Below are 17677 nucleotides of genomic sequence, written 5' to 3'. Positions count from 1 at the left end.
TCACTGACCACTACTGTTGTAATACTCCATGATGTTATTCAGGGTCTCCATGAAGATGTCCTCCCTGGCCTTTTGAAGTTGGTTCTGCTTCTCCCAATCCTCTACTCCTTTCATGTGTCTGCATGATCCCAGGGCTCAGCCTTCCCGTCTTCACTGTTGTAGTGGAAGAATGCACGGTCATTGAGGAAGACAGTGCCCTGCAGCCTGTGGGTGCCTTTGCTAGGCCTGGACAGCCCAGTGTAGAGATAGGTCAGAGAGTAATGAGCTGCAAAAGAAAAGACTCTGAGGGCTGGGGTCCATGCAAGGGTGTCCCACTGTGGGGCTGCAGAGGGCCAGGAGGGGAGGCCTGGCCACTGGCCTCTTCCTCCCCAGCTCTCTCCTCTGCTCTCAGTTTCACACCATCAGAGCCTCACTCAAGGAAACAGGCTCTACTTTCATGCTGGGGATGATATTTCAGAGACCATTCTGTGCCTTCACTACAGAGTTTAATCTGCTTGGCACAGAAGAAGATAACATTTCTCAGCCTCCTTATAGATACATCGGAACCATGTGACTGAGTTTTGTCAAACAAGAATGTGAGTGGAAGTGACTGATGTCTTTCTTCTGGTCCAAGACCCTACCACCTGGCTTGCCCCTACTGTCTCTTATCCCTTTCGTTGATGACTATGGAGGCCACAGGATGAAACAGAAGAGTCCCAAGATGCAAACAGCCTGGATCCCTGAGTCACCCTGTGGAGGAGAGGAACCTTGCCCAATCTGCATTGAACTTGACATGAGAAATAAACATTTCTAGTCCAACTGGACAAATACATATAGTTAGAAAGTGTAGGAAGGTGAATTTACTAGAAAACTCAAGAAGTGACCCAGAATTAATCAGCATAGGGTAAGGCTAGGATACCTCTCAGAATTCCTGGCATTGTACCTTGCAGTTTGGTACAAGATGGAAGCTGAGATAGTGGGACATTTCCTAGGCCGGGCGCGGTGGCTCAAGCCTGTAATCCCAGCACTTTGGGAGGCCGAGGCGGGTGGATCACGAGGTCAGGAGATCGAGACCATCCTGGCTAACATGGTGAAACCCCGTCTCTACTAAAAATACAAAAAACTAGCCGGGCGAGGTGGCGGGCGCCTGTAGTCCCAGCTACTCGGAGGCTGAGGCAGGAGAATGGCGTGAACCCGGGAGGCGGAGCTTGCAGTGAGCCGAGATCGCGCCACCGCACTCCAGCCTGGGTGACACAGCGAGACTCCGTCTCAATAAAAAAAAAAAAAAAAAAAAAGAGAGAGTGGGACATTTCCACAATTAGTTCCATAGTCAATTTAGAATATAATTTACGTGATTGTTACTAATGTTGGAGGTCATATGGCAGATTTCTAATTTAAGTACTGAAATCATTCTTGCTCATGAGTTTCTGAATGTGATTAGCCTTTAAATCAGACCTTGCATAAAATAGATTACCCTCTACAATGTGGGTGGGCCTCATCCAATCAGTGGAAGGCGTCAAGAGAAAAGGCTGAGGTACCCCAGAGAAGAAAGAATTCTGCCTCCAGAGACTACCCTTGGACTTAGGACAGCAATACCAACTTTTTCCTGGGTCTCCAGCCTGCTGGCTTGCTTTGCTGATTTAGGACTTTTAGCCCTCAGAATTGTGTGAGACACAAGAAATACTAAATAAAACTCCTCCCTTTCTCTCTTTTGTATATACACACACACACACTCGTGTGTATATATATATATATATATACACACACACATATATTTAGTGTATATATACAGTGTATATTCATATATACATATGGGCGTGTGTATACAATGTATATTAGTTTTGTTTCCCTGGAGAACCCTGAATAATTAAGATTTGGATGCAGAATGGGATTAACATTCTAAATGTGATTTTTTTTTTTTTTTTGAGATGGAGTCTCACTCTGTCGCCCAGGCTGGAGTGCAGTGGCACGATCTCAGCTCACTGCAAGCTCTGCCTCCCGGGTTCATGCCCTTCTTCTGCCTCAGCCTCCCAAGTAGCTGGGACTACAGGCGCCCGCCACCACGTTGGGCTAATTTTTTGTATTTTTAGTAGAGACAGGGTTTCACCATATTAGCCGGGATGGTCTCGATCTCCTGATCTCGTGACCCACCCACCTTGGCCTCCCAAAGTGCTGGGATTACAGACGTGAGCCACCGCTCCCGGCCGTAAATGTGATTATTATAAAACTAACATGAAACACCTATTCTGACAATTTGTAAACGTCATGAATTTTAAACCCACATAACTGAGAAGCCATTCGCTTCCATGTCTTTATCCTGCACATTCTCATGCCACAAGCAGCCTCCTTCCCCTGTCTTAGAAGTGACTCCTGATCTCCCACCAAGTTCCCACTGTCTTCTCTTCGGGCCACTCGCCTTCCAGACCCACTGCAGTGGTGTCTGAGTGTGGGGTGAGGGCACGGGTTTCCTTCTAGCACCATCCTCCAGCCCACCTGTCTTCCCACTTTCCCCTTGGGGCTGCTCTCTCTTTCCCTCAGCATCAGGCAGGTGTACCCAGCCATCGGAAGGAGGGACGAAACAGGAGCAGAAGCAGCTCCAGGCATGTGGTTCCTACTCTGTCCTGGCTGTCTGACCCCAAACAAGTCGCTTGGTCTTTGGAGTCTTTTTTTCACTGTAAACTAGGGGTTTTAGATTCAGATTCCTGAAGGTCTTATTTCGGGCGAGCGCAGAGGCTCCCTGAATGCTCCTGGGTGTGTGTGAGCTGAGTGAGTTGACAGCCTTGGGCACCCATTCCTGCCGTATGCCAGGGAATCCCAGCGCATCCAGCCTTTCTCCCAGCCACATGTCCTGTTTCTCACCTCCTAGTCCTCTCCAGCACCCATCCCTTGCTTTCCGCACTCACCATCTTGGGTCTCCTGGGGGACAGCAGGACCCAGAAACAGCAGCAGAGACAGCAGGACAGGCACCATTCTTACCATCGTGTCTGCTTGGAGGGTTCTGGGCAGGAGGTACAGGTGTTATCCTGGGTCCTGGGGCCCTGCCCAGGGGAGGTGAATCTACAGGCCAATGGGAGTGCCAGGACGGGCTCCTCGCCTGACAGTGAGAAAGAAGTATGCACAAGACAGGCTGGGCAGAGATTGTGATCAGTGAGGCTACATACAGGTTATACAAATGCAGAGCTGACACGGTTGATCTCTGGACGGAAGCTTTGTGTGTGCCTGGGGCGGAAGGATGCCAGTGGGTGGGAGGTGTGTGTGATGGGTGGCAGGTGCCTGGGATGTGTCGCCCTTCCAGTCTATTATGACACCCTCTGGGGTCACTTGAGTGTTGTCAAACCAGACTTCATCCCTGCCTTCTGGAAAAAGCCTCAACATGTCCAGGACGTGGACCTGGGTAGACCCCAGCTGGGGCGGGACCCTCACTCTCCCACACCCCATCCTGCCAGAGCTGTCTGGAGGACATTCCCATTCCCATCTCTCCCTCCTTCCTTTCTGTGCCTGTGGAACCCCAGTCTTCCATGATCAAAGGAGAAATAGTCGCATCCTCCTTTTGCAGCCTCCCTGGCAATAGAACAAGCAGGTGTGCACGGGGTTTATGCTCAGCAAGCATAAACCCTGGATATCGGGTCAAGTGTTAGGGAAACAAAGAGGGGGGCACAGTGGACAATGCTTTCTGGTGGTCTTGGCAGGAGCTGCAACTGCCAGCTCCGGGGGTCAGTGGGGCTGCAGTAGTTGCGGGGGCGTCGGAGTTCCAGCCCCTGGGGACGCTGTTGATTCCGTGTTGTGGCCTCTGCTGCCCCCTGCTGGCAGCTTCTGTGTGTTTACCGGGCCGGTTGCTGGTGTGATTTTGACTGTTCCGCTCCTCTGGAATTCTGAGCCTGGGTTCTCCATCCTTTTGTGGATTCTGAGAGCTAACCAATAAATACGTTTATTTTCTTTTTAAGGTCAGAACTGGATTACGTTTCTAGTAAAGAATGCTCCTGGTGGATGCAGAGATTGGTACAAGGATTGTTTCCAGGCAATAGTTGCTCGGGGAAATGGAGGGCTGGGAATCTGAGATTGGTTATGGGGCCAGATTGGGGCTGAGCAGTGAAAACACAGGGGTCGGCCGGGCATGGTGGCTCAAGCCTGTAATCCCAGCACTTTGGGAGGCCGAGACGGGCAGATCACGAGGTCAGGAGATCGAGACCATCCTGGCTAACATGGTGAAACCCCGTCTCTACTAAAAAAATACAAAAAACTAGCCGGGCGAGGTGGCGGGTGCCTGTAGTCCCAGCAACTCGGGAGGCTGAGGCAGGAGAATGGCGCAAACCCGGGAGGCGGAGCTTGCAGTGAGCTGAGATCCGGCCACTGCACTCCAGCCTGGGCAACAGAGCGAGACTCTGTCTCAAAAAAACAAAAAACAAACAAAAAAAACCCACAGGGGTCTTGGGGGGATTCTGGCAGACCTGGTGTGCAGTGATAACTTCAACAGTTGGCTGAGGTATCTGTTGTGGTAGATTGGAATGAAGTGCTCATTGAAGGTGTTGACTTAAAAAAAAGTCACAAAGCCGGGCGCAGTGGCTTAAGCCTGTAATCCCAGCACATTGGGAGGCCGAGGGAGGCAGATCACAAGGTCAGGAGTTCGAGACTAGCCTGCCCAATATGGTGAAACTCTGTTTCTACTAAAAGTACAAAAATTAGCTGGGTGTGGTGGCGTGTGCTTGTAATCTCAGCTACTCTGGAAGCTGAGGCAGGAGAATCGTTTGAACCCGGGAGGCGGAGGTGGCAGTTAGCCGAGATCGCGCCACTGGCGACGGTGGTGATCCAGCCTGGTGACAGAGCGAGACTCCATCTCAAAAAAAAAAAAAAAGGTCACAAAATGGGTTAATTTAATTTAAAAGGAGAGCTCGGGTCAGGCTCAGTGGCTCACACCTGTAATCAGCTTTGAGAAGTCGAGGTGGGAGGATCTCTTGAGGCCAGGGATTCTAGACCAGCCAGGCATCACAGCAAGACCCCACCCCACCAAAAAAACAAAAATTAGCCAGGCATGGTGATATGTGCCTGTAGTTGCAGTTACACAGGAGGCTGAGGCAGGAGGATCACTGGAACCCAGCTATGATGGTGCCACTGCATTGCAGCATGGGTGACAGACATGGGTGACAGCATGGGTGACTCTGTCATTTTTTTGTTTTGTTTTTTTTTTGTTTTTTTGAGAGGGAGTCTTGCTCTGTTGCCCAGGCTGGAATGCAATGGCACAATCTCAGCTCACTGCAACCTCTGCCTCCTGGGTTCAAGCGATTCTCCTGCTTCAGCCTCCTGAGTAGCTGGGATTACAGGCGCCCGCTACCACGCCCGGCTAATTTTTGTATTTTTAGTAGAGACGGGGTTTCACCATGTTAGCCAGGCTGGTCTCCAACTTCTGACCTCAAGGATCTGCCCAACTCAGACTCCCAAAGTGCTGGGATTACAGGTGTGAGCCACCACACCTGGCCTGGAGGTCTATGTTTGGGCTGAGTCCTAGAGCCTGTGCTTTTGAGGCAGAGCCAATACAGAGGAAGCAGGTAAGGGAGGGGCTTTGGGTGGGGTTGGAGGTGGCTGCCGCAGGACAGGGCACAGCACAGCCACAGTGGCCTCACTCTGGTTGGCTATACTGGCTCTCACAGTACAGATCCCCTCAGGCAAGACCTCAAATGCAGTAAAAAGTAGATTCACCTGCAGTGAGACCCAGTGAGGAAACAGCAGGTGCCCAGACTAGTAGAAAAATAAAGTGACTGGAATCACAGCTTTGCAGCCTCTGAGGCCAAAGGCTCCAGAGATTGGGTTAAAGAGCAGTCCTGTGCTGCCCCCAGGACTGTGGTGGGAGCAGCGGCTAAGTAGCGGCTCCTGGAACTGGGGCAGGCCGGGCAGATTCCTCAATCCCTTTGCGGAAGTGAAGGCAACTCCATCTTGGATGCTGATCTGCCATGTTGACTTATCATTAACCCTAGTTCTGGGAAGGTCTCTAAGATTTTATTTTATGTTTTTTGAGATGGAGTCTCACAGGAGTACAGTAGCCCGTTAGCAGCTCACTGCAACCTCTGCCTCCCGGGTTCAAACGATTCTCCTGCCTCAACCTCCTGAGTAGCTGGGATTACAGGTGCGCATCACTACACTCAGCTAATTTTTATATTTTTAGTAGAGAAGGGTTTCGCCATGTTGGCCAGGCTGGTCTCGAACTCCTGGACCTCAGGTGATCCGCCTGCCTCGGCCTCCCAAAGTGCTGGAAATACAGGAATTAGCTGCTATGCCTGCCCTAGACTGCCTTTGTATGACTAACAGATTGACCACAAGATTAGAAATTATGGTTTAGGAGTCATGCAGCTGGAGGCTACAAGATTCTGACCCTCCCAAACCACTCCTAAAATCAGTGCTTGAGATTTTTTTTTTTTTTTTTTCTTGAGACAGAGTTTTGCTCTTGTCGCCCAGGCTGGAGTGCAATGGCGGGATCTCGGCTCACTGCAACCTCTGCCTCCCGGGTTCAAGCGATTCTCCTGCCTCAGACTCCTGAGTAGCTGGGATTATAAGCGCCCACCACCACGCCCAGCTAATTTTTTGTATTTTTAGTAGAGAGAGGGTTTCTCCTCAGGTGATCCACCCACCTCAGCCAAAGTGCTGGGATTACAGGTATGAGTCACCATGCCCAGCCTAGTGCTTGAGATATTTTGCAGACCCTGCACCTGATAGATCAGCTGGCACCACCCAGACGGATAAACTGGCTTAACCATCTTGTAGCCTCACCACCCAGGAACTGACTCAGTGCCAGAGGACAGCTTCAACTCGCTGGGATATCATCTGCAACCCAACCAATCAACACTCTTGACTCAATGGCCTTCCCCCATACACCAAATTATACTTAAAAACCCTGATCCCTGAATGCTCGGGGAAGCTGATTTGGGTCAAAATAAAACTCCAGTCTCCAGCACAGTTGGCTCTGCATGAATTACTCTTTCTCTATTGCACTTCCCCTGTCTTGATAAATCGGCTCTGTCTAGGCAGCAGGCAAGGTGAAACCATTGGGCGGTTCCACTCTTCCTTGGGCCCCTCAGCTTCCTTGGACTTTGGGGATAGGTTTGCACAGACTTGCCCGCTTCGGAACATCCTTCCTCCTATTGTAACTCCCCAAGGGGTTCACCTTGCCTGCTGTCTAGACAGAGCCAATTTATCAAGACAGGGGAAGCGCAATAGAGAAAGTAATTCACCCAGAGCCAGCTGTGCCGGAGACTGGAGTTTTATTATTACTCAAATCAGTCTCCTGAGTCGGGGATCAGAGTGGTTTTTTTTCTTCTTCTTCTTCTTGTTTTGAGACGGAGTCTCGCTCTGTTGGCCAGGCTGGAGTGCGGTGGCGCGATCTCTGCTCACTGCAACTTCCGCTTCCCAGGTTCAAGCGATTCTCCTATCTCAGCCTCCCTAGTTGCTGGGGCTACAGACGCCCACCACCACGCCCAGCTAATTTTTGTATTTTTAGTAGAGAAAGGGTTTCATCACGTTGGCCAGGCTGGTCTTGAACTCCTGACCTCAAATGATCCACCCACCTCAGCTTCCCAAAGTGCTGGGATTACAGGCGTGAGCTTTTACAGAGTTTTAAAGGATAATTTGGTGGGTAGGGGGCCAGTGAATCGGGAGTGCTGGCTGGTTGGCTGGGGGTTGAAATCACAGGGAGTGGAAGCTGTTCTCTTCCGCTGAGTCAGACCCTGGGTGGGGGCCACAGATCTGGTTGACAAGTCCAGGTGGGGCCATCCGGTTGTTTGAAATGCAAAAACCTGAAAAGCCATCTCAAAAGGCTGATCTTAGGTTCACAATAGTGATGTCACCTTCAAGAGTGATTGGGGAAGTTGCAAATCTCATTTCCTCCAGAATAATGGCTGGTAATACTTAGAATTCCAGCTCTTCTTATTCTAACTTGATGGCTGGTGGCCTTTCTTTCATTTTACAAGAAGAGTTTAGCTTTGGGGAAGGGCTATTAGATTTAGTTTAAACTACAAACTAAATTCCTTCCCAAGGCTAGTTCTGCCTACACCCAGGAATGGATAAGGAGAGTTTAGATGTTAGAAGCAAGATGGAGTGGTTAGGTCTGATGTTTCACTGTTATAATCTCCTTGGTTATAATTTTGCAAAGGTGGTTTCACTGTTCTTCCACCGGAGTTGTGGAAAGGGAAGGTCGGGTGTCAGAGAAGGGTCTTTCAGGCTAGAGTGAGGCCTCTATTCTTGGGGTGGGTGGTTGGAGACCAGGACAGAGGACTGCCCCCATTTAGACATGGTGTGTGAGGGCTGGCCTCTGACCACCCTAAGCACAACGAGCCTTGCCCCCACTTATCCTCACTTGGGGCTCCACTTTCTTCAAGGCTGGGGTGCCTGAGGAAGGACACGGATGGGGACACAAAAACAACTCTCATTTCCTACATGTCCTTGAGTTTCAGGCATGGGTACTGCTTCTCCGAAGTCCCCTAAATACAGGGACACAGGTGCAGTCACATGACTTAGGCCTTTTCTTTTTGAAGTCGGGGTCTCTCTCTGTCCCCCAGGTTGGAGTGCAGTGGCGCGATCTTGGCTCACTGCAACCTCCGCCTCCTGGGTTCAAGCAGTTCTCTAACTCAGCCTCCCGAGTAGCTGGCATTACAGGCGCCCGCCACCACGCCCAGTTAATTTTTGTATTTTTAGTAGAGGCAGGGTTTCACCATCTCGGCCAGGCTGGTCTTGAACTCCTGACCTCATGATCCACCTGCCTTAGCCTCCCAAAGTGCTGGGATTACAGGCGAGAGCCATCGTGCCCGGCCAATTTAGGCCTTTAACTCTGCCATAACTCCTTTTCTTTAAAACATTGATTTTTTTTCTTTGATTTTTGAGACAGGGTCTTGCCCTGTCACCCAGGCTGGAGTGCAGTGGCCTGGCCTGATCTTGGCTCACTCTGCAACCTCCACCCCCCAAGCTCAAGGGATCCTCCCACCTCAGCATCCAGAGTCCCAAGTAGCTGGGACCACAGGTGCGTGCCACTACAGCTGGCTATTTTTTTAATTTTTATTTTTTGTATTTTTAGTACAGACAGTCTTGCTGTGTTGCCCAGTCTGGTCTAGAACCCCTGAGCTCAAGAATCCGCCCACCTCGGCCTCTCAAAGTGCTAGAACTACAGGCCTGAGCCACTGTGCCCCATCTGGAGTCTGCATTTTTAACGAGATGTCAGGTCATTTGTGTGCACACTGAACTTTGAGAAGCTCTGATTGATGGACTGATTGATTGATTGAGACAGAGTCACACTCTGTCGCCCAGGCTGGAGTGCAGTGGTGAGATCTCAGCTCACTGCAACCTCTGCCTCCCAGGTTCAAGTGATTCTCCTGCCTCAGCCTCCAAGTAGCTCCAAGATTACAGGCGCCCACCACTACGCCTGGCTGATTTTTGTATTTTTAGTAGAGACGGGGTTTCACCATGCTGGCCAGGCTGGTCTTGAACTCCTGACATCAAATGATCACCCGACCTCAAGTGATCCGCCCATCCTGGCCTCCCAAAGTGCTGGAATTACAGGTATGAGCCATTGTGCCCAGTCCAAGTGAAAGGACACAAAGACACAAAAATGCGTACCCTCCCTTCCCCCCCGATGTTGCTAAACTCTTTGTTCTGCTTTCTAATCTCTGCACGTACCAGAGGTTTCGTAAGTTCTGTAAGTACATGTTTTTCTTTCTGAGGCCAGGTCACAAGGAATGTTTAAGTAAGATAGCCAGGTCACAAGGTGTGTTTAAGCAAGATAGCCATAAACTGGTTGTGCAACCTGACGCAATATAATTAACTGCCTTTGTGTAAAACTGCTCTTCCGCCTCAAGGGTTGTACTGAAATATCAGAAATGGCGGGAACCAATCATAGTTTGCCAAATCGCTTTGTTCAAACTCCAGCCAATCATACCTCTAATTTGTATAATGATTCTATGCCTACTTTCCTTAGACTATATAACATTGTTCGGAGCTCAGTGGGGGAGCTCTCCTGCCCATCTCGTTTCACGAGCAAGTGAGAGCTCCAGGTTCGAACCTGTAATAAAGATCCTTGCTGCTTAGCTTTGACTCTGGACTCTGGTGGTCTTCTTCCGGGAATAAACGGTCTGGGCATAACACAAGAAGCTCTGATTTAAAATGCAGTACTCAATAAATTGATGAAGAAGGTAGCTGAAACAATCTCTAATATATGTGACAGTTTAGAGTTTATAAAATAATTCCATATTTGATATTTCATTTTCTTTGTTTTGTTTTGTTTTGTTTTTTTGAGACAGAGTCTCACTCTGTCGCCCAGGCTGGAGTACAGTGGCACAATCTCGGCTCAGTGCAACCTCCACCTCCCAGGTTTAAGTGATTCTCCTGCCTCAGCCTCCCGAGTAGCTGAGATTACAGGCGCTCACCACCACGCCCGGCTAATTTTTGTAATTGTGGTAGAGAAGGGGTTTCACCATGTTGGTCAGGCTGGTCTTGAACTCCTGACCTCAGGCAATCTACCTGCTTCAGCCTCCCAAAGTGCTGGGATTACAGGCGTGAGCCACCACCACACCCAGCATACTTGAGTAATTTCCTTTTTTTTTTTTTGAGATGGAGTCTGGCTCTGTTGCCAGACTGGAGTGCAGTGGTATGATCTGGGCTCATTGCAACCTCCTCCTCCCGGGTTCAAGTGATTATCCTGCCTCAGCCTCCTGAGTAGGTGGGACTACAGGCGCACGCCACCACGCCCAGCTAAGTTTTGTATTTTTAGTGGAGATGGGGTTTCACCATGTTGGCCAGGATGGTCTCAATCTCTAGACCTCGTGATCCGCCCGCCTTGGCCTCCCAAAGTGCTGGGATTATAGGCATGAGCCACCATGCCCGGCCAAGAGTGCTGTCTTTTTATTAACTCCTGTATGTCCTTAGTTACCAATAAAGCCTTTTGTTATAGCAGAGTAGCCTGCCTTATAGATAGAAGGGTCTTCTGGTGTTCCACAGAGTATAATGTTGTCCAGGGGCTTTACCTGAACAGTTCTGAGACATGGACATTCAAGCTGCAATGTAAGTGAATGAATCATACTTTTCTTTCCAATGCACAGGGCTTCAGTATTCTACTTGGTCACCTGGTCCAAAGATCTTTGAGGTGTGTTCTGTCTGCAACATACTTGCCCAGCATCTCCTGGGTGGCTCCACTTCTAAAATGGGTAACACTTCCTTTACTGGCCCGGCTGTTGTTGCTGTGGCCTCATCAGTTTCCACCTCAGAGGGCAACACTCTTAGCCATGTTCATTTGGGAAATCCTTGGCTTGTAGCAGGATGAGCCACACACAAAACTCCTCAGACACCGAGTTAAAGAAGGAAGGGGTTTATTCGGCTGGAGACGTCGGGCAAGACTTCTGTCTCAAGAGCCGAGCCCCCCAAGTGGGCAATTCCTGTCCCTTTTAAGGGCTCACAACTCTAAGGGGGTGCGTGTGAGAGGGTCATGATTGATTGAGCAAGCAGGGGGTACTGACTGGGGGCTGCAGGCACCGGTAATTAGATCGGCACAAAACAAGATAGGGATTTTCACAGTGCATTTCTATACAATGTCTGTAATCTATAGATAACACAACCAATTAGGTCAGTGGTCGATCTTTAACTACCAGCCGAGGGTGTGGCTCCGGGCTGGCTGCCTGTGGATTTCATTTCTCCCTTTTAGTTTTTACTTCTTCTTTCTTTGGAGGCAGAAACTGGGCATAAGATGATATGAGGAGTGGTCTCCTCCCTTAGGCTCAGCTACTGTAAAACAGTGGAAAGAGCTGTGGCATAGGGTCCAGGTCTGTCCCTTCCTCTAACTTGCAGGGTAACCCTAGACTAGCCATTTTTTATCTTCTCCCCAAATCTGCTCTTCCTGCTCCATCAAGGCCTAAGTGTGTGCATCTGAGGAAGGCTAAATAATAGCCCCCGGCCGGGCGCGGTGGCTCAAGCCTGTAATCCCAGCACTTTGGGAGGCCGAGACGGGCGGATCACGAGGTCAGGAGATCGAGACCATCCTGGCTGACACGGTGAAACCCTGTCTCTACTAAAAAATACAAAAAAAAAAAAACTAGCCGGGCGAGGTGGCGGGCGCCTGTAGTCCCCGCTACTCGGGAGGCTGAGGCAGGAGAATGGCGTAAACCCGGGAGGCGGAGCTTGCAGTGAGCCGAGATCTGGCCACTGCACTCCAGCCTGGGCGGCAGAGCGAGACTCCGTCTCAAAAAAAAAAAAAAAAAAATAGCCCCCAAAGATATCAGGTCCTGATCCCCGGAACCTGTGTTACTTTATTTGGAAAAAAACTGTCTCTGCATATGTAATTAAGGATCTTTTGGCCGGGCGCGGTGGCTCAAGCCTGTAATCCCAGCACTTTGGGAGGCCGAGACGGAGGGATCACAATGTCAGGAGATCGAGACCATCCTGGCTAACCCGCTGAAACCCGTCTCTACTAAAAAATACAAAAAACTAGCCGGGCGAGGTGGCGGGCGCCTGTAATCCAAGCTACTCGGAGGCTGAGGCTAGAGCGAGACTCCGTCTCAAAAAAAAAAAAAAAAAAAAAAGGATCTTTTTTTTTTGTTTTTGTTTTTGTTTTTTTTTTTTTGAGATGGAGTCTCGTTCTGTTGCCCGGGCTAGAGTGCAGTGGTACCATCTCAGCTCACTGCAACCTCCGCTTCCTGAGTTCAAGTCATTCTCCTGCCTCAGCCTCCCGAGTAGCTGGAATTACAGGTATGCACCACCACACCAGGTTAATTTTAGTATTTTTAGTGGAGACAGGTTTTTTGCGATGTTGGCCAGGCTGGTCTCGAACTCCTGACCTCAGGTGATCTGCCTGCCTGGGACTCCCAAAGTGTAGGGATTGCAGGCATGAGCCACTGTGCTTGGCCCGATTAAGTATCTTTAGATGGGAAGATAATCCTGGATTATCCAAGTGGGCTCTAGAAGATGCAATTAGAAGTGTCAGTATGAGAGAGAGAGGGAGACCTGAGACAGACACCTAAAGAAGGCAACCTGGGAGCTGGGCATGGTGGCTCATGCCTGTAATCCTAGCACTTTGGGAGGCTGAGGCTCATGGATCATCTGAAGTCAGGAGTTCGAGACCAGCCTGACCAACATGGTGAAACCCCCCAAAATACAAAAATTAGCCAGGCGTGCACATGGCAGGCACATGTAATCCCAGCTACTCAAGAGGTTGAGGGATGATAACTGCTTGGGAGCCCGTGGGGTGGAGGTTGCAATGAGCTGGGATCACACCATTGCATGGTAGCCTGGGCAACAGAGCAAGACTCTGTCTCAAAAAATAAAATAATATAAGTCTGGGGGCGGTGGCTCATGTCTGTAATCCCAGCACTTTGGGAGGCCGAGGCAGGCAGACCACCTAAGGTTGGGAATTCAAGACCAACCTGACCAACGTGGAGAAAACCTGTCTCTACTAAAAATACAAAATTAGCTGGGCATGGTGGTGCATGCCTGTAATCCCAGCTACTTGGGAGGCTGAGGCAGGAGAATCCCTTGAACCCAGGAGGCAGAGGTTGTGGTGAGCCAAGATCGCTCCATGGCACTCCAGGCTGGGCAACAAGAGTGAAACTCTGTCTAAAATAAAATAAAATAACAAAATAAAATAAAATAAAAATCTGGCCACATTGTCAGTGAAAAAATCTGTCAGTGGCACATTAATGCCTGTAAGATACACCAAACTCCTTGCCTAGCCTGAGGTGCCCTTCACCATCTGGTCCCTTATCTTCTCCCACATGCTCAAATATACAAACATATATGCACACATTCACCCTCCTATATTCACAGTCCCTCTCACATACACACACTCACTTGAGCCATGCTGAACTACAGAGTTCCTGTGATTGGGCTGTTTCATGAGCTCCTGTGACATCTCTCATAGAAAGAAAGTTGTTTCATCTCAACACATGTGTGGCAAAAACTGGTTTGTTCAGCATGGAATAGAAAATGGTTCTGCTGCTGGGCACAGTGGCTCATGCCTGTAATCCCAGCACTTTGGGAGGCCAAGGCGGGCGGTTCACTTGAGATCAGGAGTTCAAGACCAGCCTGGCCAACATGGTGAAACCCCATCTCTACTAAAAATATTATACAAAAAAATTAGCCAGGCCTGGTGGCATGCGCCGGTATTCCCAACCATTTGGGAGGCTGAGGCAGGAGAATCGCTTGAACCCAGGAGGCGGAGGTTGTGGCGAGCCGAGATCACAGGACTGCACTCCAGCCTGGGACGACAGGGCTAGACTCTGTCCCAAAAAAAAAAAAGAAAAAAAGAAAAGAACAACGCGGCTCTGCTAGTACTGACACAAATCCCCAGCATAAAAAGTGAAAAACGCACACTTTTGTGGAAAAGTGTAAATAGTCTGCTCCCATTTCTATGAGCTAACACACCTGTGTGCACACTAACACACCTGTGAGCTTTCGGTCCAGTCTGGAAGGGGAGGGCGGGGCCTTCCCGGGAGTGAAGGGGGCGGGGCAGATCCGGACCCTCCAGGGAACGCCCTTGAGTAACCCACGCACGTGGGACCCGTTCCCACCTAGGACCACTGGCTCAAGGTTGCCGGGTAGATGTACCCGGCACGCGCCTCTCCTCCGAAGGGAACCGAAGGAGCTGGTAGGTTTTCACACTTGCAGCAGGTCGGCTGAGAGAACGCGGGATTCAGCCACTGGGAGCCCGAGGAGCGGAGCAGAGGCACCCAGGTAGCCTGCGCGGAGAAATCGGATAGGCGGGGACGGCCTGTATGTAGCTCCCGCGCGCGGGGAAAGGGTGAGTGAGAGACCCCGGGGCTCCGCAGTCTCCCTACGGACTTCCACAGCCCCCGACCCTCGCAGGCCTCCAGAATAGGGGGCAGCGGCCGAGAGATTTCCCAGTCGCGTTGCAGGAGCCCACGTGGAGCCCACGGGCTTCCCTGCCCTGAGCAGCTTTAGCTGCAGCCCCCGCCACCCCAAAAGTCCAGCACCGAGGGCAGCTTCTGCCTTGCCTGCTGTAACCGCCGCAGCCAGCTGAGGACCAGGGAGGGAGAGAGGAGGCCAGGCGGTCTCAGGAGTCCCAAAGGACAAATAACCCGGCCGCTGACGCGGGACCCAGACGCGAGCCAACTGCGCGCCCGCCCTGCCCCGCCTGAGCTTTCCGCCCGCAGCCTGGGGACCAGCCCTTCCCTGTCTGTCACAGCCAGAGCCCAAACCCTGGGGGCCTGAGGACAGTCCGCTGACATTTCCGTCCCCCGAGGACTGGAGCACACGGGCCAGGGGCCTGGGGACTGGTGGCTGCGGGCTTTGTCCGTCACCGCTGGCAGCTGAACACTCCTCCCCGGGGTCTGAGGTCTGGGACACAGCCTGCCGATACCACCACGCAGGCCAGGGGACTCGCTTGCCCCTCCCGCCCATCACTCCTGCTGCCCCAGGGCCTGAGATCAGCCACACGCCCAGCCAGGGACTGTCACTACCAGCATTCCAGCAGGGCACCTAGAGGCCCAGGAAAAGGCCCACGAATCGCTCCCCTGAACCCACTAACGCCAGGGCCAGCATACACTGCTCTGGGGCTCAAGAACAGGCAAGCACAGCCTCCAGTAATAACCACACACTAAGTCACTCAAGTAATGTACAGAGCCTACACTTCTACCCCAAACCAAAGCCAAGGTCCCCTACTTAACCACATCATATCTACATCTTCAGGAAGAAGTCCTCCCCTACAAAGTGAATTCACAAACTTGGAAGAAGTGACTATTCCACAAGATGCCCAGATCTCAATGGAAGGACCCGGGAAGCATGAAAAAGCAAGGAAATGTGATGCCTACAGAAGAACCCAGTAATTCTCCAGCAACAGATCCCCATCCAAAAGAAATTCAGGAAAGCTCAAACAGAGAATTGAGCAGAGAATTGACCCGACTGATTGTAAAGAAGGTCATCAACATGGAAGAGTCTTTTGAACGAGAACACAAAGAAATGAGGAAAAGAGTTGGGGAGACGTATGAGATGATTACCTGCCAGAAAGAGGTTTTAAAATTCAACAGAAGAGTATTTCTGGAACTGAAGAAATCATTGGATGAAATACAAAGTACAGTCAAAAGCTTCAATGATAGACTAGAACAAATAGAAGAAAAACTCTCAGGACACAGAATCTGAAGCATTTTTCTCACTTTAAAGAAAATGGGTTGTACACTGGCCATTAATGTGAACGAAACCTGCTGGGTTAATTGTTATTCTGGGGTCTTGGGTAATCGTTAGAGCAAAATAAAAATAATTTCCTTTAGAGATAGTTGATTTTGCAAGATGAGTTATCATGCAGCAGTTGTGTAAAGATGATCTGATTCAGTTACTGAATCTGATCAGTACTGAATTCAGTAGGCACAGTAATCTTAACAGGTGAATGTAGCTGAAGGACATTGTCATGGTCAAGAAAAGCCACTCCTGTCTCTAACAGATTGCCCACACAGCTACATGTCAGCCCTCCTCACTGTAAACCTGACAAACACTGTAGCATTTATTTATTTACAGACATGGGCTTTCTGTATCCCAGGCTGGAGTGCAGTAGTGCAATCTCACTGCAGCCTCCATTTTCCAAGCTCATGCCATTATCCAGTCTCAGTCTCCCAAGTAGCTGGGACTACAGGCATGAGCCATGACCCCTGGCTAATTTTTTTTTTTTGGTTGGAGTTTCGCTCTTGTTGCCCAGGCTGGAGTGCAATGATGCGATCATGGCTCACTGCAACCTCTGACTCCCAGGTTCGTGCCTCAGCCTCCCGATTAGCTGGGATTACAGGCACCCGCTACCACGCCCAGCTCGTTTTTGTATTTTTAGTAGACATGGGGTTTCCCAATGTTGGTCAGGCTGGTCTTGAACTTCTGGCCTCAGGTGATCTGCCCGCCTGGGCCTCCCAGAGTGCTGGGATTACAGGGGCTGAGCCACCGTGCCCACCCTCCTGGCTAATTTTTGTACCTTTTTGTAGAAACGGGGTTTCACCATGTTGCCTAGTCTGGTCTTGAACTCCTGAACTCAAAGTGATCTGCCTGCCTCAGCCTCCGAAAGTTCTGGGATTGCAGGGGTGAACCACACTGTGCCAAGCACACCCTAGCATGTTAATTCATCTTTCTTTTTTTTGGAGAGGGAGTTTTTGCTTTGCAGGAGCTGAGATCTAGCCAATGCACTGCAGACTGGGAGACAGAGTTAGACTCCATCTCAAAATGATGATGATAATAATAATAATAAAGCATCCATAAAAACGCATACATCAACGTAAATGATTTTTTCTTTTTTGAGATGGAGTCTAGCTCTTGTCGCCCAGGTAGGAGTGCAGTGGCACGATCTCGGCTCACTACAACGTCCGCCTCCCGGGTTCAAGCGCCCGGCCGAATAGTCCTATTTCTATGTGCAAACACACCGGTGTGCACACGGAGCTTGCGGACCAGTCTGGAAGGGGAGGGCGGGGCCTTCCCGAGAGTGAAGGGGGTGGGGCTGACCCGGACCCTCCAGGGAACGCCCTTGAGTAACTGGCGCCATTAGGACCCGTTCCCACAGACTCAAGATGGCCTGGTAGATGCACCCGGCACGCGCCTCTCCTCCGACGGGAACCGAAGGAGACGGTAGGTTTTCGCACTTGCAGCAGATCGGCTGAGAGAACGCGGGATTCAGCCGAGAAGCCACAGGGAGCCCGAGGAGTGCAGCAAAGGCACCTAGGCAGCCTGCTCGGAGAAATCGGATCGGCGG

The 17677-nt window shown here is 50.5% G+C and overlaps 1 protein-coding gene and 1 long non-coding RNA gene across 2 annotated transcripts; one reads left to right on the top strand and one right to left on the bottom strand.

Moving 5' to 3' along the window:
- LOC112621828 (zinc-alpha-2-glycoprotein-like) lies at positions 1–2949 on the bottom strand. The gene is given in 3 exon segments (XM_025381258.1): positions 1–131; positions 134–265; positions 2883–2949. Coding segments are annotated over 3 exon segments (330 nt in total).
- An 11539-nt stretch (positions 2950–14488) lies between these two features.
- Positions 14489–16224, top strand: LOC112621507. The gene is made up of 2 exons (XR_003118740.1): positions 14489–14737; positions 15646–16224. It is a non-coding gene; the product is annotated as an uncharacterized LOC112621507 (long non-coding RNA).
- Positions 16225–17677: the final 1453 nt, after the last annotated feature.

Source organism: Theropithecus gelada, chromosome 3, assembly GCF_003255815.1.
Source record: "Theropithecus gelada isolate Dixy chromosome 3, Tgel_1.0, whole genome shotgun sequence".
NCBI lineage: Eukaryota > Metazoa > Chordata > Mammalia > Primates > Cercopithecidae > Theropithecus > Theropithecus gelada.
The sequence above is the reverse complement of the archived record's forward strand: the minus strand, read 5'-3'. Positions and strand labels throughout refer to the sequence as shown.